Genomic DNA, 21745 nt, shown 5'->3' on the forward strand with positions numbered 1-21745 from the left:
CGTCGGGGCCATCGGACCCAGGAGGGCCGCCGTGCCAGGCGCGGTGGACTCACGCCCCACCGGAAGGCTTCCCAGAGGGCATGACCCACTGACCGCGCGTCACCGCCGACATGGGCGGGAAGCATGGTCCGTCTGGGCAGAGGAGGTGGTGGAGATAAGACAGGGCATGACCCCGACTCCATGACAGCCAGCAAGCCCGCTCCAGGAACCCAACCGCCGTGACTCACGGCCCGCCAATCAGGATGCCGGGCCGCCTGCCTTTTCCAGCCAGACACACCTGTAACCTGCCAGCCATCTGTTGGGCCACACCCCTGCCCCAGCCGTTCCCGAGAGAAATACAAACCTCTTTATACGGGTGCGTGTGGGGAGCTCTGTGGCTCTGCCGTGGGGGCAGTGCACACGGCGTGTGTGAGTAGAGAGCAGACGCACACGAGGACACCCGCCCCGGGGAGTCGTGCACCCACTCCTGCCTCCGCCACGGTTGCCGCCGTCTCCCGCCCCCCACCCCACCCCCAGTGGAAATGACAGAAGAGGCCCAGCAGACGGCAGCGTCCGGGGGCCAGGGAGCTCCCTCACCCTCAGAAGAGCAGACAGACACAGACGCTTGAGCCGGCCTTGTCCCTGAAGTCCCTCGGGGAGCACTGTAGTGGGAAGGGACTGAGAGTTCCCTGGCAAAACCACGGGTCGTAGCTGAGGGTCCTCCATCCAGGGCAGCCTGGCCAGACTCTGGCCTCGTGGGTCCACCCACCTTGGAGGGCAGCCTGGCAGTGGTGGGCAGGCGGCCCCAGAGGGAGGCCTGGAGAAGGGCAGTGTGCCCCGGGACCTGAGGGCTGGGAGGACTGTCAGAGGGGGGGCTGTGTGGGGAGAGAAGTCCAGGGGGACGTGGGCTCACCCTGGAGGGCGCAGAGGAGACCACTGTCGCCCTTCCTCGCCCCCACACACAGGGTGCTTTTGCTGAGAGTCCTGACCCGGGGAATGGCCTGGACTGAACCCAGCACAACCCCACGCTGCCAGGTGGGAGGTGACACTCCGCGTCAGGATGTCGGCGGCCACGCTGGGGTTGGGGGCTGGGTCAGCTGGACGCCCACCTCCCTGAGTCTGTGTTCACGTCCACGGCTTCAGCAAAGGATCTCCCCTCAGCTCCTAAGATCAAGGGCCTGTTCCAGGCCGGTCTGCAGACCCGCAGACTCAAACTGCTGGTTTGGACAGGAGAGAAAAAGAGTGAGTCCCGTGGGGAATCAGATTGGGGCAGGACCTAGTCCTCACGACCAGGGACAGCTGGCTGGGGGGAGGGGGGAGCCTGGCCGGGGCAGAAACCGCTGTCTCCATCCTTGGGTGATGCGCTCTGTCTGTCCTTAGTCTCCTTTGCACACAGCTGGGGGCCTTAATCCCCTCCTTTGAAGTGCTCCCGCCTCTTCACCCCAATCCGGGAGTGACAGGTGAGCACAGAGTCCCCCTGTCACCCTCAGAGGCTCCCCAGGTGCTGGGATCCTGGACACAAGTCCCAAGGACCCCCACCCCTGGGTCACAGCCCATTGCCAGGCTGGCTGAATGGGAGGCCCAGGGCCCTTCCACCTGGGGTCCCGGGGGCTGCCCTGCATGGACGTGAGTGTCTGGGACCACTTGAGGATGGCTCTTAGGGGGACAGGGGATGAGGCAAGTGTGAAGCAGGAGACACGTGGGCATTTCTGAGGGAACGCTCTTTGTCTCGGAGATGCCGCTCAGCAATGTGGTTGTATGTCCAGGGCGAGCCTTCTAAGCAGGGCTTACGTCAGGAGAGCTGAGGGTCAGAAGGTAAAGGGGCCTGGCCCTGGCCTACGCAGCCTGGACCACCCAGCGTCCGCAGTGAGGGTGGGACTTGCAGCAGCGGCTGGGCACAGAAGGACCCCCGCATGGAATCCAGCTGCCCCGCTTCAGTGCCAGCCTGTGTCTGCTGCCACCCGGATAGGTGCCACCCCCCGCAGAGGAGGGGTCGCGCCTCCCCGTGGGTTCCCCTCCGCGTTCTTCCGGGTTGAGCCTGGCTGGCGGCCCTGCCAGGACACCAGGGTAGGAAAGGACGCAGCGAAAGGATGCGATTGGGGGGGGGGGGTGGGTGCCTGGCAGCGAATGATCTGCTTGTCCCCGCCCCGCCGCCTGAGGCCACGGAGGGAGGCGAGGTTGTGCCAGCGGCTGGGGGCGAGGGGCTGTGCCGTCTGGAGCGGCCCTCGTCTCCCGCACTCGCCCCCTAAGCAGAGGGTCTTCCTGCTGGCCCCCAGGCTGCAGCCAGACCCTGCCACAGTCATAGCCCACAGCTGGGGGCTTGGCTCTCCCAAGACTTCACACTGACCCTCCCCACTCACCCCAGAGCTCCAGAACCAGGTCCCGGGCCTTCAGGTGCCCCAGGGGGACAGCCTGACAGAGCTGTCTGCAGGGAGAGCTGCAGGGGTCACTGGGGGAGGGGGCAGGCGGGGTGGAACAGGGGACTGCCCTCCATGGACTTCCCGGGCGTCTCCAGCTTGCCCGCACCGCCCGGCCCCCCAGGCCTGGTCCTGAGATGCTGGCAGCAGCTCGCTCATCTTCTCTGCCCCGGCTGGGTGACCCTCTGCTCCTCCCAGCAGGCTGGCTCTTCCTGGAATCAGCCCGTCTCCCCACCAGCCGCTGGCCTGCTGGACTGTGGCCCGCCTCCCATCTGAGAACCAGCACCCTCTCTCGAACTCAGTCTCTGCTCCAGGAGAAACCCCTGTGAAGGCTCGCCTCTAGGAAGCCTTCCTGACTCACCCAGGACCACCCAGTGGGCCTCCGCATCCCGCCCCAGCAGCCCCCAGGGCCGTGCTGCTCCTGCGGAGGGGAGTTTGTCTTGCTGACCACACCCACTGGAGCCTGGCTGTGTTCAGTGTCCCCCAGTGGATTTTCCTGGAGTCACATTTCTAATAAAGGAGCAACTTCCACATCCAAGGTGTCTGGGACTGGATCAGGTGGCCTGGGACCGGCCATCATCTCTGAGGATGGAGGCTTCAAACAACAGTTGTTCGTTAGTAACAGGTGCTTCTAGCATCACTTTTGTATCTGTCACGATAAACAGGCAAAATAAACATCTGTTAAATAAATACTAACACAACTCACTCCCCTCCTACAGCGTGTACACATCTTGTAAAAATTGGGGGTTTATTCTGACGGGCCAGCCAGTTGGGTTATCCTGCTGTTGGAGGATTCTTACTGGGAGACCCTGGCGTAGAGGGCCGTCTTTGGGCAAGAGGACCTGGCTTCTCCACAGGAAGAGGGCAGTGTCTGTGACGAGCTCGGGGTGCTGGGTGCTGGCCGGAGCTCCAGGGAACGCTCTGGGGTCAGGAGGGCAGGGTGACGTCTTGCAGGCTAGATCGGCTCCTGGTGCCCAGCTGTCGCCCTGGCACCTCGCCCCTGAGCCTACCCTGGGCTGGACCATCCCAGCCCTGCCTTGGCCAGGCCGTAGGAGGGGTGGGGAGCTGGTGAGTCTGGGGGCCCAGCACCACGCTGGGGAGTAACAGTGTGAGTCCCGGGGAAGGAGCAACTTTTGGGGGCGGGAAGTCTTCCCCCAGCCATCTGAGTCGTCTGTGTTGAGGAGGGGCTTCCTCTTCCCGCTCCTCCACCGGGGGCTTTGGGATCACCGAGCAGGGAGGCCTAGGTGGGTGGTTCTGTGCCTTTGCTGGCTGTGTGTTCCAGCATCTCTTGATGCCAGGCACTGAGGAAGGAGACAGGGAGACAGGCCCTGCTGGCCAAGCCTGGGCGGGCCCCAGGTCCAAGAGCCCCCCAGAGTCAGCATTCCCTGCATCCACTCCATCCTTGCCCCGTCCGTTTGATGCGGTGGGTGTGCCCGACACGCTGTACCAGAATCCTCTGGCGTGTTTGCTGGAGCGTGGGGTGCTGGACCTTCCCGAATGTCTGCTCAAGTCAGCGTATCGATCTGCTCCCCAGGCTGGCGGTCCAGGGACCACACAGAGACACATCCCCGTGGAGGCTGCACCTCGGCAGTGCCCACGTTCCACCGCGACAGCATCCTTGGAGACCGCAGGCCCTGGGGGTACGCTGACCTTTCACCCAGGAGAAAACCGAGGGGCAGAGACTCCTCGATGGCTCGGCACCTTCTCCTTTTCCCATGTCCTCCCTCACGATTTATACTCCTGCTCTCTGGGGTTCAGTTTTTTCAATGGCTGCCTCCCTCCTTGAATGTGGATCTCGGGGGGCGGAGGTCATACCTGTGAAGTTCACTGCTTCCAGAGCACCTGTGACAACCTCTGGTGCAGGGTAGATGCTCAGCCAGCCTTTGGACGTGAAGGTGAGTGATGCGGGCTTGTCTCTGAGTTGGGAGCGGGTCCTGAGCCTCCGACCTTCGGGAGCACACCTACCCATGGCCCAGGAGCCCAGAGCCTGCAGGGTTGGCAGAGTGGGGTCCAGAAGGCTCTGCCACCTGGCTCTGCTGCCAGCTGGTGGGGCTGGGAGTGGGGAGGGCTTGTCTTGAATTTGCCCCCCGCCTGCCTCCCGCATCTCTGTCCTTCAGTTCCCAAACCTGTGAAGTGGAGACAATAACAGCACCTGCCTCAAGAGGCTGTGGTGAGTCGTGAGTGAGTCACCGTGGCAACTGTGCATCTTCATCTAGCAACTGTCAGGTACCAGATGCTGTTCTAGGGATGAACATAGACAAGCCCATTTAGTCTGTTACTGAGTCCTCATTACAGACGAGGCACAGAGAGGTTCAGGACTTGACTGGAGTCACACAGCTTGTAGGTGGCAGAGGAGTCAGATCCGTACGGTCTGGTTCCATTCATTGGACAGTGGCGGCCCACGGACTCGCTCCAGAAAAGGCCAGAATCCAGCCATCTTGAGTGGAACTCCAGAGCTGCCCCGAGGTCCCAGCCCCACTCCACCCTGACTCACCCCAGGATCGTTCCTGCGGCCAGCCCTGGGGAATTCCCCGGGACGAGGACGGGGAATTTCTGGGACGAAGGAGAGATATTCCTAGCGGATGGGAAATGGTCGCCTTCCACATGGCCTGCCCTGGTGGGGGGCTGCTCCAGCAAGGTCCTGGAGAGGGGTCTTTGTTGTGGAGGCCGACCCACGAGGGGCCCAGGAGGGCGGGGTGCAACAGCAGGTGCATGGCCTCAGCGCTCTGGGGTCGGCCGGGAACACACACGGTCTCATAGGAACGCCTCCTGCGGGTCTGTGGGCCGGGCTCTGGCAGGTGGGCCGAGCTGGGGTCATGAGCCAGGCAGCCGTGAATTTCCATCTCTGAGCATCTGGTTCCACCTAGTGGCCTCTGACATCCCCACGGCCCCAGACAGCCCGGGGAAGCCCAGGGCCGGCAGGGCCCTGAGTTTCTTCAGCTCAGTCGCTCAAGTCGTGTCTGGTTCTTTGTGACCCCATGGACTGCAGCACGCCGGGCCTCCCTGCCCATCACCAACTCCTGGAGTTTACTCAGACTCACGTCCATTGAGTCGGTGATGCCATCCAACCATCTCATCCTCTGTTGTCCCCTTCTCCTCCTGCCTTCAATCTTCAGGCATCAGGGTCTTTTCCAATCAGTCAGTTCCTCGCATCAGGTGGCCAAAGTATTGGAGCTTCAGCTTCAGCATCAGTCCTTCCAATGAATATTCAGGACTGATTTCCTTCAGGATGGACTGGTTGGATCTCCTTGCAGTCCAAGGGACTCTCAAGTCTTCTCCAGCACCACATTGCCTTTCCTAGCTTGGGGTCTGTGGAGCGCCCACTCCGAGGTGCAGCTGATGGGCACATCCAGAGCAGGGGGAGCAGGGGCTGCTCAGTCACCAACCCCCATCCTGTGTGTGCCTGGCCCCAGCGCTCGACCTCTCTGGCGGCGGTTCCCATGGTTTCCACGTCTGAGAAAGAAGACAGTGGGTGTAGACCTTCTTCAGGATCCCTTTCCTGCTGAGCTCTTGTATTTTGCCTGATTGAGGGGCTGAGAGTTTCAGCTCCGGAGTTGGACACATCTGCAATTTGGATCCCGGCTATGTGTGGTTGAGCAAGTTACTTTGCCTCTCTGAGCTGCGGTAGTAATGTAAACATGAAGTATGATGGTTCTATCTGGCAGCCTGGCCCAGTGAGTGCTCACGGACCCCAAGGCTAACAACAGCAGCGATGACCCTGTCTCCTGAGGTGGGGCCGGAGCCCTGTCTGCCCTCAACCCCGTGTGGACGGCCGGGACTGTGGGTGGGCGGCCTCCGAGGGCCCCGCAGGGCTGAGTGCTGCTGTCCGTGGGACCAGGGGAGGCGTGTCCTGCAAGCGGCACAGAGCGCCCTGTGTCCAGCAGAGGGCCCTGCCCTGTCCTGCCTGGCTGCCGCGGGCAGAGGGATGGGGGAGGGGGTGACCACTGGAGCCGGCTGGCGACGCCAGACGCCCGGTGGGGGCGGGCCCGGCAGCCAGCTGCCCATCGAGTCGGGCCCGCACTCGGCCCGGCCTCGCCTCTGCGTGCGGGCAGCCGCACTGCTCATCCGGCCATGCAGTGGCTATGGCCGCTGGGCATCTCCCTCGCCGTGGCGCTGGCAGCCGGGCCCGAAAGGGCCCCTGGGGGGGTCCGCCTGCACCAGGGTGGGCACCAGCCTGTGGCCCAGGAGCAGCCGGACCGGTCCAGGCAAGGAGCTGAGTGGGAGGATGCCAAGGGGTTGCAGCAGTACGTGCCCGAGGGGTGGGCTGAGTACCCCCGGCCCATCCGCCCAGCCACCCCACAGCCCACCCAGCCCCGGGTGGCCGCCAGCCCCTCCCCGGACCAGGTCAGGGCCGCTGGGGGCAGTGGGCAGGAGCCCCGGGGCAACGTGACGGGGACGCCCGGCCAGCGCCTGCAGGTGCAGAACCCCCTCTACCCGGTGACCGAGCGCTCCTACGGGGCCTACGCCGTCCTGCTGCTGGCCCTGGTGCTGTTCGCCGTGGGCATCGTGGGCAGCCTGGCGGTCATGTGCATCGTGTGGCACAGCTATTACCTGAAAAGCGCCTGGAACTCCATCCTGGCCAGCCTGGCGCTCTGGGACTTCCTGGTCCTCTTCTTCTGCCTCCCCGTCGTCACCTTCCACGAGATCACCAAGCAGAGGCTGCTTGGCGCGGTGTCCTGCAGAGCGGTGCCCTTCGTGGAGGTGAGTGTGTGGCCCTCCGTGGAGGTGAGTGTGTGGCCCTCCGTGGAGGTGAGCGTGTGGCCCTTTGTGGAGGTGAGCGTGTGGCCCTTTGTGGAGGTGAGCGTGTGGCCGGATAGAGCCCATGGGGCAGGGGCGGGGGGCTGCCAGCTTGGGCGGAGAGGTGCGCGAGGCCCCTAAGCCTGTCTCGCTTCTCCCCCAGATTGGTCAGGGAGGCACACACAATATGGCTCCAGTAGCTCTCAGGACCCCCAGCCCCCAGCCCGGCCCCCAGCCCCCCAGCCCAGCTCCCGGCCCCCCAGCCCAGCCCCCAACCCAGCTCCCGCCCCCCCAGCCCGGCCCCCAGACCCCCAGCCCAGCCCCCAGCCCGGCTCCCGCCCCCCCCTGCCTGGCCCCCAGCCCCCCAGCCTGGCTCCTGCCCCCAGCCAGGCTCCCGCCCCCAGCAGCCTCGCGGCGGCCCCCTCTCTCCACGCTGAGAGCTCCCCTCTGCTGCCTTAACCCCTCCGTCTTTCCACCCAAGAAACGGCTTTGCTCTGTCTCTTTTTTCTCCCTCTGTGCCCCTTCTCTGCCACTCAATTTCCTGCCCCCTCAAGCGGTGCCTGAAGGGAGATTCCAATTCCCTGCAGACCCCCACCCCCCTAACCAGTCAGGTCTGTACCCACACTGCCGTCACCCTTACTCCATCCTCTGAAAGCAGAGCCCAGGTTCTGGGGGCTGCAGCTGAGGCTGGGGCATATTGGGGTGTCCCTGGGTGGGTCAGACCTCCTTTCCCATTTCCCTGTCTCCCAACCAGGGGGTAGACCAGATGGCCCTTTACCTCTGGGCCCTTCCTTGCTGGGATGAGTACATGGGTGTTGATGGATGTGCAGATCAGAAGGAGAGAGTGCAATCAAAACAACGCCAAAATACGCCAAAATAAGTGCATTTTTGTGGAACACAACGAGGCCACCATGTCTGTACAGGAACACGAAATAAGCCAGCAGCCTTTTGAATGTTGTTTACGTGGGGCTTGGGGGGAATAATGAGGCTAGAGTGGCCGTGCCCCCCACCCCAGAGCCACTCTCCTCCTGGGGCTGAGTGAGTGGGCGGCTGGCCTGAGCGGGGAAGAGTCAGGACAAGCGTCTGAACGCTGCCGTGATCCTGGTTCCCGCTGCGTCCCGTGGACTAGTGATGAGTTCTCATCCAGACAGACTTGCTGAGGCTTGGGAGGCGGCACAGACCCTTCCCCGCCCTCCCCAGCCCAGGGCGACCACCCAAAGGTGCTCAGACCTGAAGAAAGCCGCCCTGCTGGGCGCAGCTTTGCATCTCAGTTACCTGGAGCTCGGAGCCCCACTGAGCCGCGGGGCTCAGACACGGGGCCTTGGAGGCGGGCAGACCGGCTGAGTGACCGGGGTGGGCACTTCAGCTGCCCCAGCTCAGCCCTCTCGTGGGTAACGGGTGATCAGCGTCACTGTCGCTGAGTGAACTCTCGAAGGACGACAGGTGTGACAGCTAGTGTGCTTGGAATTAAAATGATTCAAGAGGTGCTTTTTACTAGGAAGGCCTCAGGGAGGGGAGAGGGTGACGCCCTGTGAGGCCTGTCTGCAGAGTCGTGGCCGGGGGAGCCAGGCCCCGCCCGACTGGGGTCCCAGACGCCTGCCCCCTCCACAGCCTGGAGGACAGCTCACCGTGAGCCCTCCCTGCAGGCTGGCTGGCAGGTGAGAGGTGAGGGACAGATGCACTGCTGGGCCCTTTCGTAGGGGCCCCAGGAGGCCCTGGAGTGGCAGAGTGAGCTTCAGGGTTCCGGAGGGCCATCCTGAGAGGAAAGGAGGGGCCGTGTTGTTTTCCTCCAGCGGCCTGGGCCTGCCCGCAGAGGGGGCGGGGCCCCCACAGCACGCCCCAGTGGGGAGGGGAGGTCCGAGCGGGGAGCACCCCCCCGGCACTTGCCTCCTCTCTGCTCACAGGGCGGTCGTCCATGGGCTCGGTGAGCAGCCTGAGGTCAGGTGGGCTGGTCTGGAGGGGCTGCTTCACTGGGTGGCCCGACCCTGGGCCTCTCCGGCAGGGCAAGGCAGGACGGAGAGCCTGTGTCTGCACCCCGCAAGGCTACCTGCCCGCCCCCCAGCCACGCACCCGGGGGACATGGACATCTACAGCCCGGCAGGCCCAGGACCCCTGCTTCCCTGCGTTCATCCTCCGGGATGACTCCTGAAGTCCCAGGAGCATGGTGATGACCCCCTCTCCCCCACCCCATGCCCCGCAGGTCTCCTCCCTGGGCGTCACCACCTTCAGCCTCTGTGCCTTGGGCATCGATCGCTTCCACGTGGCCACCAGCACCCTGCCCAAGGCCAGGCCCATCGAGCCGTGCCCGTCCATCCTGGCCAAGCTGGCGGTCATCTGGGTGGGCTCCATGACGCTGGCGGCGCCCGAGCTCCTGCTGTGGCAGCTGGTGCGGGAGCCCAGCGCTGCCGCGGGTACCGTGGATGTGTGCGTCATGAAGCCCTCAGCCCACCTGCCCGAGTCGCTCTACTCACTGGTCCTGACCTACCAGAACGCCCGCATGTGGTGGTCCTTTGGCTGCTACTTCTGCCTGCCCGTGCTCTTCACCGTCACCTGCCAACTGGTGACGTGGCGGGTGCGGGGCCCGCCGGGCAGGAAGCCCGAGAGCCGGCCAGGCCCGCAGGAGCCACCGGGGGGCCGGCCCAGCAGCACCGTGGCGGGCCTGGCCGCTGTGCACGCCCTCTGCGCCCTCCCCGAGAACGTGTGCAACGTCGTGGCCGCCTACCTGTCGGCCACGCTCACGCGCCAGACCCTGGAGCTGCTGGGCCTGGTCACACAGTTCTCCACCTTCTTCAAGGCGGCCGTCACGCCGCTGCTGCTCCTGTGCGTGAGCCGCCCGCTGGGCCGCGCCTTCCTGGACTGCTGCTGCTGCTGCTGCAGCGAGGGCTGCGGCCGGCCGGCGGACCCCAGCGGCCCCCGCGCCAAGCTGCACACAGAGCTGTCTGCCTCCGGCTACTTCCACAAGCCCCGCGAGGCGCCACCGCTCCTGGCCCTGGGCACGCCCTGCTGAGGCCCGGCCGGCCCGCAGCGGGGGAGCTCTGCCCAGAGGTGGGCTCGGCTCCCCGGGCTGCAGTCCAGGCCTGCCGGAGCCCCTCCCTGCTGTGCCGGGGCTTGCCCACCCATGCTCCCGCCAGGGCAGTGGTCCTCCAGGTCCTCAGAGCTGCTCTGAAACTCTCCGGAACCTCGCCTGGCCCCTGCCCCCCTCTGCAATCTGGAGCCTGACCGCACTGCCCATGTGCCCCTCTCTGCACCGTCCCCCCCCCAGGACCGGGCTCCTTCCTGGGCACGGCCGGCCCCACACTGCATGCTGCCTTCGGGTGCCGTACCCCCCGGGAGGACTTGTCTCTCCGTCCTCCTCCTCCTCTGATGTACCCCGGTTGGCCTGTCTCCCCCGCCCCCCCCGCTCAGGTGCTCCCCGGTAGAAGGCCCTTCTTGGAAAACAATAAACTAGGTAGAACCAGCCGTGTGCCACGGGCCTCTCTTATGCCACATCCTGGCAGTGCCCAGATGCACCTGGACTTTGCCCACCTGGCCCGTGGCCGGTGTCCTGCCCAGCCTGGGGTGCCATGGCTCTGAGGGCAGAGTGAATGAAAGGGCTTGGAGGCTGGGCCCCTGTGCCCTCAATTGGGCCTGAACCCAGCCGTCCCCGGGAAGAAGCCTGGAAACTTATCTTCCATGGAGCGCCCCCTCACTGCTCCTCCCTCCACACAAAGCCCCCATTAGAGGGTCTGCCTCTGAGAACAGCTCTTGTCTGGCTTCTTAGAATGGACTGTTCAGCCCGCAGACGACCCAGCCGCCTGCCCCCCGCCTGCCCCCACCCCACACCCTCGCCGTAGCCAGAGCTCTGACATACCCCACCCCCCTGAGTCTTCTTTCCTCTCACTGGTTCCTCCTGCAATGGGGGGCCTTCCAGAGGCCCCTGAGCCTCGTCTGGGCCCAGCGAGTTTGGCACAAGGTCAGCCAGAGGGGCGCCTTGGCTGAGGCCCCAGGAGCCTGCCCTCCCACCTGAGGGGCAGCTCTGGGCCTCCTGGAGGGGAGTCCCCGCTGCCAGCTGTTCCCAGGTCACCCGCGGGCCCAGGAGGGTCCCCGGGGGGCAGGGTGGTAGCCTGCCCGAGGCTCCCCTCTCCGCTGGTTACCCCACCCACAGCCTTTGGCCTCAGCCTCCTTCCCCCGCGCCCCGGGATCTTAGCGGCCTTGTTCTCTCTCCTGGCACCCACCCCCAGGACGGGTGACGCCAAGGGAGAGGGAGGCCGTTGCTAGGTGATGGCGCTGCTGGGCGCACACTCTTTGTGCTGTGAGATGCAGGCGGCCTCCACAGTGACCGAAGCCCCCAGCCTCGTCTGCAGCAGCTTAGGATGGAGGGGGAGCAGGCTGGGGGTGGGCCAAGGGCAGGCCGGGTGCTGGGTGCCCTCCCCCACTTCCCCTCCGCGCCCCCCACCCGAGTCCCAGATGCACCAGCAGCTTCCTATGGGATGTGTGGGGGGGTGGTGAAATGGGGATGAGCAGGGCAGGGCGGGGGGGCTCCGCCACATCCTGTCTGGGGGCTCTGCCAAGGGGCACCCTTGCCTCTCCCAGCTCAGAGCCATGCGAGGAGATGGCGGCCCCGAGGCCCGGCTCGCCCTGCTGCCCCGGGCAGCCAACGTGAGTGGCCTGTAGGATTAGTCAGCCAGCGGGCCAGCGGGCCTTGGGAAGGAGCCACGGTCCCTCGGGCCTGGCCAGCTGAGGGAACAAAGCGGCATTTGTTGCTTAGGGGTCCTGGGCCTGAGGTGGGGGTGCTGGTTGGCAGTGGTGAGCAGTGGACTTGAGCTGGGTCTTCAGGGGATACCAGCCAGCTGGGAAGGGCCAACCCACTGAGGCCCCTACTCTCCCCCACACTTGCAGTGAGAATTGCCTCCCTTGGGCAGACTGGACCGCAGTGAAGCAGGATGAACTCCTCACAGAGGCCTGGAGTCACTGGAGGCCTCAGACAGGACTCCTAGAGCTCCAGGCAGGAGGCCCGGCGTCCAGCACCTTCCTTCTTGTCCTCCCCTGGGGGTGCAGTTCTGCAGAGCTGCAGAGGGCCCCACTCCCACCATGGTGCATGAATCTGGTCTGTCCCACAGGCGCCTCCTGCGTGCACTGGGCAGTCTGTCCGATAGGCGCCTCCTGCGTGCACTGGGCAGTCTGTCCGACAGGCGCCTGCTGCGTGCGTTGTTTACAGGCGCTGGGCAGGAGGGTGCCTGCTGGGTGAGCAGCTCATCCTGTCTCAGCTCAAGTCCTACCCTTCTCAGAGGACACGGGAGGCCAGAAAGGCAGGTCAACGGATCCCCCCATCCTGCTCTCCAGACCGTGGGTGCTGGTCCTGCCCAGCGCCCCAGGCCACGGCGTCACCAGCCACCGAGCAGCCGGGAGGACCAGCCTAGCCCTGGATCCCTGGCCTCTCCTGAGGGGCTGGTCAGCACGTGCGCAAGTTCAGTCGTGCCCAACTCTGCATCTGCTTGGACTGAGCCGCCAGGCTCCTCTGTCCGTGGAATTTTCCAGGCAAGAATACTGGAGCGGGTGGCCATTTCCTCCTCCAGGGGATCTTCCCGACCCAAGGATCGCACCTAGTCTCCTGCATTGCAGGCGGATTCACCACTGAGCTACCTGGGAAGGCACCCCAAAGTCATCTGGCTCCATTGGCCAAATTCTATCAAACCTCGCAACAGCGGGGAGCCCCTCTCCAGCCAGGCCACTCCTCCCTGCCGTCATGATGACCGGAAGGAGCCTCCAGGAGAAAGCCCCGAGGACATACGAGCTCAGAGCCACCAAGGCAGGCCCGCCTCCCAGGACCCTGGAAGCTGCTTTCTCCCAGCAGAGGCTGGATGAAGCCTGCGTGTAGGGCCGTCCCATTTCTGGGAGGAGGGGAGCCCAGTGGGGCGGGGCTTACGGTAAAACTGGGTCAAGATGGCCCCGGATTTGGGAAGGATTTTCGAGAAGCGTGATGCAAGGCTCTGAGCTGCTTTGGAGGGGGGCGGTTCTTGGTGGAAGGAGGGAGGGCGCGGCCTCTCCTGGGAAACCAGCAGCCCCGAAACCAGCGGCTGAGCGGGTCGGCTGCCGGCTCCGCACGCCGGGCGCTGCCCGCCCCAGGGCCGTCTCCTGGCTCCGCCCGCTCCAGGCGGAGCCCTGGACACACTGCGCGCGGCATCCCTCGCGGTGGCGCGGCCGGACAGGTGGTAACACCGGCGCCCTCGGGCGGCTGGCAGCTCAGAGCGGGGGACCAGAGGAGGCGGCGGCAGGCAGGAACCGGGCCGCACGCGGGGGCCGCTCTGTAAAGAGCCATTGTGTGCCCGGGCCAGCGTGTGCCTCCCGCTGGCTGGGTGCGCCCGGGTGGAGGGCTGGAGTCCTGAGCCTACCGGGCCACCGAGGGCAAAGAACTCACACCATGCAACCCCCCAACACAAAATTGTCGTTTATTCTTGTTAGGAGGCAAAAAAATGTACAGTTACAAGAATCATCTTCCAAACAGAGGTTAAATATGAGCAAAAAAGTGTAAAAAAGGAAGAGGGACATCACTTTACAAATCATTAAATTAAATAAACCAACAGAAAACAAAAATCCAAAGAACCAACCCCCCATGCTGAGTTCTCTCCTTGTGCAACTCTGCAAAACGAGAACAGAAAGTGAGGTGGCCCGTGGAGATGGGGGCCTGGGGAGGGGCGGGAGCTGGAAGCCGGCCGGGCAGCGGGGAGGGCGGCGGGGGCACCTTGGAGGCGGCCCCTGCCCTCCGCCCGGCTGGGGCCGAGAGGGGAGTCCCTGAAGGCTTGCTCCCATCTGCCTGACATCCAGACACTGCGGGGACAGACGAGGCTCGAGGCTCGGGACGGCCGCCCCTGCCAGGCTGGTGCCTTTCCGGGCAGACCGGCCCCAGCCGACCCCGCGGCTCCCTCCTGCTCTCCCCACCGCCCCCTCCCAGATCCTGGCTGGGCCCTGCAGCATCAAATGGTTGATTTTAGTCTTTGCTTAAATTAAAAAATTAAAATATATATACATATATATACTGTACACACAGGACAATAACAGTGTGTGGGAAAGGGGAGCGGGAGAGGGGCGGGGACGGAAACGGAGCCGGGAGGGGGAGGTTAGGGGGCGGGCGGGAGCCATTTATTTTACAGTCAAATCAGTTCAGCAGAACGGGACTCTGGGGCCCCCCGGAGGACCCTCCCCGCGCGGAGTACGGAGGGTGGGCTTGGGGGGCCGCAGGGGGAGGGGGAGCTCGGCCTCAGGTTGGGACGCGGCCCCTGGTCCGAGGGCACGGCCGCGGTCTCAGCTTCTCCGAGACTTTGAGTGCTGGATAAGCCACTGTAGGGTGATGTCTGGGGGACAAGGGAGCAGGTTACAAGGCTTCAGGGCTGCTTCTCCTGCGGAGAGCGCACACCGGGGGCAGGGGGGCTGCAGCTGGGGTCACCCCACGGGCGTCAAAGCCCAGTTCTAACGTCAGACCTGCTCCGACAGAGACGGATCCCCAGGGGGTTCGCCCAAGACCGCACACCAGTGGACGCAGGGCGGGGCCTTCCTGCCGCCCGTCCCACCCGGGGAGCCCGGAGCCTCCCCTCCTGCCCCCGCCCCCGCCCCCTCCCGTCCTGCCCCCTCCCCCTCCCGCTCGCGCCCCCAACACCCACCGATGTTGTCCTTCTCTTTGCAGGAGATGGAGTAGCAGCAGATCTCTCGGTCCTGGATGGCAGACAGGTTCCTGCGGGGACCACCCAGTCTCCTGAAGCTGCAGCCCAGGGGACTGGGGACTGGGGGCTTGGGGCAGGGGCCGAGGGTGTCGGGGAGGCCGGGAGGAGCGCGAAGGGCGGGCCCGCGGGCGCCACCGCGCGGCCGGCGCCGGGAGCGCGCGAGCCCTCCGCTCCGCGCCGGGGGTGAGCCCACTCACATTTTCTCGATCAGCTCCTTCTCATCCAGCGCTCCCGGAAGGTCTCGCTTGTTCCCCAGGACGAGCACCTGCCGAGAAGAGAGGACAGGGCTCAGACCAGGGCTGCCGCGGCCCGGCCGCCCTGGAGGGGGTGGGCCCGGGCGCCCCCACACCGCCCCACCCGCGCAGAGCCGGGCCTGCCCGCCATCCCCACGTCCCGGGCCTTGCCCTCCCACTCCACGCGGGGCTGACCGGGATGCCCTGCAGCTGGGGCTTGTCCAGTAGGTTGTGGAGCTCATTCTTGGAGGCCTCAATTTTCTCTTGGTCAGCGGCATCCACCATGTACCTGGGGGACAGCAGGTGGGGACACAGTTGACCCCACAGGCTGGGGTGGGGGTGGGAGCTGCCACCTGGGCGGGCTCAGCCAGGGGCTCCGGTGGGACAACCTGCGGGGACCGCGGGCACCTGCCCCCACAGACCCGGAGAGGCTGCTGCTCGCACGGGAGCACGGGTCCTGTGAGATCAGACCCCAGTCCTTCCAGGAGGGACCCTCTTCTGTTCTCACAGGAGGACTAGACAAGGGGGGAGAAGACTGCAAAGGAAGCGCCAACAGGCTTTATGCCCAAAATGCTTTTAAAGAAATTAGACCGGGGAGTTCCCTGGTGGTCCTGGCTGCAGGGGGTGCCAGTTCCATCCCTGGTCCAGGAACTTGAAGATCCCACATACCACGTGGCCAAAGAACTTAATAAAAAATCAGGTTACAGGGTGTAAGATAAGCCATGACGATGTGCTTTACAACATAGGGGATAGAGCCAATATTTTGACATAACTATAAAGAGTGTTACCTTTAAAAACTGTATAAAAAACTAAAATTTAAAAACAATGAAAGCTAAACGATCTTTTGTTCAGACACATATATATGATGTTGTTGCTATTTTTTAAAAGCAAGGGAGGGAATTCCCTGGCAGTCTAGTGGTTAGAACTCCACGCTCACTGCCAAGGGCTGGGGTCAGGGAACGGAAATCCTGCAAGCTGTGTGGTGCGCCAAAAATGAAAAAGAAAATAAAGTTAAAAAGGAAAAAAAAAAAAGGGAGTGAACCACTAAATCACATAAATTCAGGACATAAATGAGTCTGAGTCGGGGGAGGTACACGCGGAGGCTTCGGCATGAGGCGATCGGTGCTGCGGCTCTCAGACTGGACGGTGGGCCTCCGAGGGTCCGTCTGAGCAAAGGCGAAGCCAAAGCGGCGACAGGGGCTCGCGCCGCCGGCCAGGGCCCATCCCGCGCACTCACACGATGGCGCTCACTCCGCGGCAGTAGCGCTCCCACATGCTACGGAAGCGGGGCTGTCCCCCGATGTCCCAGAGCTGCAGAGAGGGGGCGGCGTCAGCGGCGGGCGGCCCCCGGCCCAGCCGGGCTTTCCCCCACCCGCCCCAACTCCTCGGGAGTCGGCGCCCCGGACCCTCGCCCCCACAACTCCTCCACCGTAGGCGCCCCGTCCCGGTCCCCGGCTGTCATCTGTTCACTAGGAGGGCCCTCTAGCGCTCCCCGGCCGCGCACCTTGATGGTCACGTTCCCCTTGGTGATCTTGCGCATGTTGAAGCCCACAGTGGGGATCATGTCCTCGTTGAACTGTCCTGACTGGAAGGGAGAGTCAGAATCGGGAAGGGGGCAAAAACGGCAGGAGCCGACGCCCGGTCCCATGTGGCCACGGACCAGGTCTTCCGGAGCCTCTCCTGCCTCCACCCCCACACCCCCACCCCCTCCAGGCCACCAGGGGGTCCCTGGCGGGTCCCACGTGCCCCCCACTTTCAGGCAAGACACGGCCCTGGCCAAGCCCAGCGTCCACCTTGCAGTTGGGCTCTCCTGTGACAAAGAGGGCTCTGGAGTGGCTCCGCCTGCACAGAGAGTCCCCCCTGAGGGCCAGCCTCCACGCCCCCATTTATCCTCTGGTGGAACAGGTGGGGTAAACGGTCCAGGTTCACACTTGCACAAGGCAGTGAACATTCATGTCAAATCCGGGTGGGTAAGTCAGCCACACCCCACATGCAATGCACAGCAAGTGTTTTCTGGGCTTCTTTGTACTGTCCCCATTTGTAGGATGGGTGGTCCTCCCCGGGACCTCACCAGACCGAGAGCTCCTTGGGGACTAACTCCATTTCCCATAACCCAGTTTCATATTCTAACAATTCTCATTTCTCCCCTCTAAACTGTCTCCATGATCTCTAGATTGTTCTAAACTAGCCACAGGCCTCTAAAGGCCGGACCGTACTCCGCCCAAGGCTGTCTCCACGTTCACATGTAGGCCTCTGCTCCCCCTCGGACACAGGCTGAAGGCAATGTGGCTTCCTTAACCTTGAACCTGAGGGGACAGCCTTGCTCCTCTGTGATGCCACCTCCTACTGCCAGGCGGCAGGAGTCCTTTGCCTCCGGCCACACAGAGCAGCCAGGGGCTCTGATCACTGGCCAAAGTGTGGACATTGTGGTTTCTTGTTCAGAGCCTGTGAGTGTGAACCAAGTCCTCCGCCCCAGCTGAATGAGATAGACGGATTCCCTTTTATCTTCAGGAGTCATCAAGGCCCTTGGATGGGAGCGGGGGCCACCCAAGAGGCGTGCTAGGGATGAGGCAGATCGAGGGGCTTCAGAGACCCCTGAGAGTGCACCCAGTGTGTCTGCACACATTGGTGAAAGGGTCTCTGGTTTCCAGCAGGTATCAAAAGGGTCCAAGAGCCTCTAAAAGTGAGGAAACTCAGGAAAAGGGAGTGCCCTGAGGAGGCGGCTTCGCTTTTGGCTAACTAGGGAGAAGCATGTGTGGTTTACCTCTGCAAACCCCGGCAGGGTGTGGGGGGGCGCACCCCCACCATGAGCATGTTAAGAACATGGAGACTGAGGAAGGGAAGCCCAGTTCTCATTTATCACTCTTCATGGAGGAGCTTGGACAAGACACTTTGACCTCTCTGGGCCTTGAAGTTTCCTTCTGTGAAATGGGGGAGAGGGGTTTGGTTTCCTAGAAAGTGGCCAACGGGCTCACAAAGAGCTTGGAAATGGTTTCCATATGCGAGGAACCATCATTGCCCCCTGGCGACAGAACACCCACAGGCTCTCGTAGAAATAAAAAGCCCAGCCTGGCAGAGGAGGGTGCCAGGAGGACCCTCAGGGAGGCAGGCTCCCTGCCCTGGGATTTCCAGGTCAGCAGTGAATCAGAGCTAAGCTGGAACCAGTCGCAACTTCATTTCTCGGCTAAGGCCTCGGATCTTACAAGCTCCTCCTTCACGGTCAGCAGGAACCCTAAAGTTGTCTAGTGGGGCGCCCCCTCAGATTTGAATTCCCTCTAGCTCATCCCTCCTGGGTTAGCTATAGCACTCCGAAGTTCTTTATAATGAGTCAAAAATCCATCTTCCCAAGTTTACTCCTGGGTACCTCAAGATCAGTTCTTCCATTGGACAGTCATTCACACTTTAAAGTATTTGAAAATATTTGTCCTCTAGCTTCCCTTGGGCAAAACACCTCCTACTTGCAGGCAGCACAGCCTTTTCAGAGCTTGGGAAGCTGAGGTTTGGGTTCTCCGAAGCACGGAAGTCTCAATGACACTGCCCAGCTCACGTTAGCTGTTTGAGCAGCGGATACATAAACTCAGTTTCTATTTACAGTCAGACTCATAGAGTGAGCAGAAAAAACAAACGGGGAAAAGCTGAGACAAAGAAAGGCCAAATGAAGAGGCCAACGGGATTCAGAAGATCAGTGGTGGGCACAAGCGCAGAGCCCAGGGTCCTGACTCTTTGTTTCTTTCTGAAAGACACTCCACTGGGATCATACCCGGGTATGGCCCTGGAGAAGCTGAGAACTCTGGACTCACTCAGACCTGGGCACTCCCACTGTGGCCCACAAGGATGGATGTTTCTGGGAAGCCTCTTTCCAGGGAAATCTAGGTTGCACTTTTGGGATGTGCGAGCTGAGGTGGCACGTTTCATGTCGTGAAGATGAAGGTCTGGCCGGGGGCGAGAAGCCTCCTTGTGCACCTCAGAAACTCTTGACCCTGGTGATGGAATCTGTGACTCTGGGATTCCGTTCTGACCTGCCAGAGCCTCCTGCCCTCTGGACACGACCAGGACACAGAAGCCCCTGGGCGCCTGCGGATCCCCGCTGGGGACACGGCTTTGTAGCCGCTCCAGGAGGAGCACATCCCCAGAGACCAGAGGTGACGCCCAGGCTGAGCCACGAGAGCAGCAACCAGCCCCCTCCTGGCCTCACGGCGGTCATCTCCCAGCTAGGCACCTGGCCCCTGCTCCTGGAGCCCGAGCCCAAGTCAACACCATGTCTAACCAGGGGTCTGCGACTGAGGGCCAGAGCCTGGGCAGACAGGAGCCCAGACACCATCCTGCCAACAAACCCAGACTGGGCCCCACAAGCTTGTCCTGCTGGGTGAGCAGCCAGGAGCCCCTGGGCAGAGGTCATCACAAACATGTTTAGGAAAGGGAGCCAGTGCCCAAACACACCGTCGTGGGGAATCGAACCCCAGCCTCCCTCCACCCTTCTCTTTGAGGGTGCGCAGAACGGGCAGGGGAGGTACCCAGGCCCGCGGTCACACTTCTCAGCTGACCCATCTCATGCATCGCCGGTCCACAGTTCTCAGAAAACCCAGGCAGGGCACAAGCCGAGCCCTGCCCAAGCCTCCCTCAGCCCCACGGGCCCAGCGCAGCCAGCTCACAAACGCACAAACGCCTGCCAGGCCGCGGCCTCCACTGCAGTTCAGCTCGTCTTCCCCTTTTCTGAGACACATTTTAACTCCTTCCCCACCACCGCCCTGACTCTAAAAGGCTCACACTCGCCCACCCGGGTCCCGGAGCCACTCTCCCCTCTGTCCCCAGAATGGACCTGTCCCCCACCTCCACCCCGTCCTCTGGGTCCCCACCTCCTCTGCAACTTCCGGGCCAGGCGGGGCCTCCCAGCTCCTCGGAGTGCCGTCCAGCCCCCCGGGACCCCCAGCTGGGTAGAGGTTCCCGTAGAGGAGGCGTCTGGGCTGGCGCCCTGGGCCCCGGGCGGATTCCACTCCCCCCAGAGCATCCCTCTCCCCACCACCATCAATAGCGCCGGGGCTTCCCCTTCCGGCCAGGCGGGGTTGACCCCCCGGGGTGGGGCTTGGGCCGCCGGGCCCCCTGCCCAAGCCGCAGGGCATCCCATCCCGCGACCCTCCGCGCGGCAGGCCCTGCACTTTCGCCCCGTCATGCGCCCGGCTGCGGTGCGGAAGGCGGGCCGTCTCCGCGGGCGGCGGTCCCTCGGGCCTCGTGACACCCTCGGAGCCGCCAGTCCCGGGCCTGAGCCGCGTCCCCTGTCCCCCGCCCCCCGCGCCCTCGGTGCCATCCGGGCCCGGGCGTGCGCCTCCGGGCCCCCGGGGCCGTGGTAGGCCCCGCGCCTCCACGCCGGGCGGGGACCCACTCAGCCCGGCGCGGCGGGGGCTCGGGGCCGGCGGCCGGCGCCCGTACCGCGATCACGTTGACGAAGGTGGTCTTGCCGGAGTACTGCAGCCCGACCAGCGTGAGCTCCATCTCCTCCTTCCAGAACAGGGCCTTGAACCAGTCCAGCAGCTTGTTGAACAAAGCGATCATGGTCGCTGCGCCGGCCGCGCCTGGTGCCGGCCCCCCGCCGCCCCTGTTGCCCTCGCGCTGCGGCCGGAGCGGCCCTCCCCGGTGCGGCCCGGCTCCGGGCTCGGTGCGGGCGGAGGCTCGGCAGGAGCGCGCGGCGGCCGACGACTCGCTGCCGGGATCGGCGCGCCGATGGGTGTGGCCTCGGCGCGTCCTCCCCCCGCCCGGCCGCCGTCCTCCTCGCCGCCGTCCTCCGGCTCCGCCCGCGTGGCCGCCGGCCCTGCTCGCCCCCGAGCGAGCGCGCTCCTCCGCGCCGGGCAGGCGGGCCGAGCCGCGGAGCGTTGGGCGGGGCGCGAGGGGCCCCTGGGGAAAGGAGCTCCGGTTACTTTTCCCCTTCGCGAGCTGCCGCGTCCTGACGGGCACCGGTCTGGTGTTCCAGGCAGTGGGTCGGAGGTGGGCGAGGGCGCTGTCCAGCGGGAACATTTCCAGGGTGGACGAGGGTGGTCCGCGGCCTCCCAGGAAGTGGGAGGAGGTCTCTGAGATCTTTTGTTCCCTGCGTCCTGGCCTCTGAGCATCTCTGGGTACCGAGCCCCGATCTCTCAGAGGGTACCCCGCGGAGACGAACAGCCGCCAGTGAGCGCTTTGTCAACCACGATGTACCAGAACTCCCTGCTTATAAGCCTCTGGCCCAGAGCGGCTTTTACTAGGACCACAGTGATACTAGACAGAGAAGATCCTGCCAGGCGGTTTCCAGGGAGGCAGGTTTGTGGCAAATGGAAAAGTTGGCCTGTGCTGGGTAAAAGCCATAGTAGCAGTCAGGAGAGCCACCGGTGGGGGTGGGGGCCTGCCGAGGTGCTGCTGTCCCCGGGGCCCCCAGCCACCACCCCGTCCTGGCTGCATCTTAGTGTTTGACCTCCACGCGTGTTCATGTGTGCCTGTGGTTTTCATCAAAGGTGTGTAAACTTTCAAATAGCAACCATACCTGCCAAACCCACCAAGATGACCCCATGATCAGTTGCCAGAATGGTGGGATCGCAGGGTCTCGGCCTGCAGAACGTCCGAGCGGTTACATGGCCTTTCTAGTCCCTGCTCTTGGTAAGTTCCTCTCTAGCACCCAAGGAACACCTCTGTCTCCCCTGCCCCCCGACAAGCCCAC

The 21745-nt window shown here is 63.8% G+C and overlaps 2 protein-coding genes and 1 long non-coding RNA gene across 3 annotated transcripts; 1 reads left to right on the forward strand and 2 right to left on the reverse strand.

The window, feature by feature from the left end:
* Window positions 1-5618: 5618 nt before the first annotated feature.
* Window positions 5619-10590, forward strand: GPR37L1 (G protein-coupled receptor 37 like 1). Its single transcript, XM_043485318.1, has 2 exons — window positions 5619-7097; window positions 9334-10590. Exons 1-2 carry the CDS (start codon window positions 6468-6470, stop codon window positions 10138-10140), a joined length of 1437 nt encoding a protein of 478 aa, XP_043341253.1. The 5' UTR covers window positions 5619-6467; the 3' UTR covers window positions 10141-10590.
* On the reverse strand, window positions 7105-8888 carry LOC122452023. The gene is made up of 3 exons (XR_006272569.1): window positions 8762-8888; window positions 8409-8593; window positions 7105-8048 (listed from the first exon to the last, which is right to left on the reverse strand). It is a non-coding gene; the product is annotated as an uncharacterized LOC122452023 (long non-coding RNA).
* Window positions 10591-13544: 2954 nt separating the features above from the next.
* On the reverse strand, window positions 13545-20813 carry ARL8A (ADP ribosylation factor like GTPase 8A). Its single transcript, XM_043485319.1, has 7 exons — window positions 20491-20813; window positions 16568-16648; window positions 16301-16374; window positions 15259-15352; window positions 15028-15095; window positions 14771-14841; window positions 13545-14464 (listed from the first exon to the last, which is right to left on the reverse strand). Exons 1-7 carry the CDS (start codon window positions 20611-20613, stop codon window positions 14415-14417), a joined length of 561 nt encoding a protein of 186 aa, XP_043341254.1. The 5' UTR covers window positions 20614-20813; the 3' UTR covers window positions 13545-14414.
* Window positions 20814-21745: the final 932 nt, after the last annotated feature.

The sequence above is a fragment of the Cervus canadensis genome, chromosome 13, assembly GCF_019320065.1.
Source record: "Cervus canadensis isolate Bull #8, Minnesota chromosome 13, ASM1932006v1, whole genome shotgun sequence".
Lineage (NCBI taxonomy): Eukaryota > Metazoa > Chordata > Mammalia > Artiodactyla > Cervidae > Cervus > Cervus canadensis.

What these genes read in the sequence shown, in the direction of transcription:
- GPR37L1 (XM_043485318.1), top strand. Translation starts at nt 6,468, where the DNA reads ATGCAGTGGCTATGGCCGCTGGGCATCTCCCTCGCCGTGGCGCTGGCA. An exon ending in GAGCGGTGCCCTTCGTGGAG is followed by an intron (nt 7,098 to 9,333) that starts GTGAGTGTGTGG and finishes CATGCCCCGCAG; the next exon opens with GTCTCCTCCCTGGGCGTCAC.
- ARL8A (XM_043485319.1), bottom strand. Translation starts at nt 20,613, where the DNA reads ATGATCGCTTTGTTCAACAAGCTGCTGGACTGGTTCAAGGCCCTGTTC. An exon ending in CCCAGCTGCAGGGCATCCCG is followed by an intron (nt 15,096 to 15,258) that starts GTCAGCCCCGCG and finishes TCTTCTCGGCAG; the next exon opens with GTGCTCGTCCTGGGGAACAA. An exon ending in AAGGAGCTGATCGAGAAAAT is followed by an intron (nt 14,842 to 15,027) that starts GTGAGTGGGCTC and finishes TGGTCCCCGCAG; the next exon opens with GAACCTGTCTGCCATCCAGG.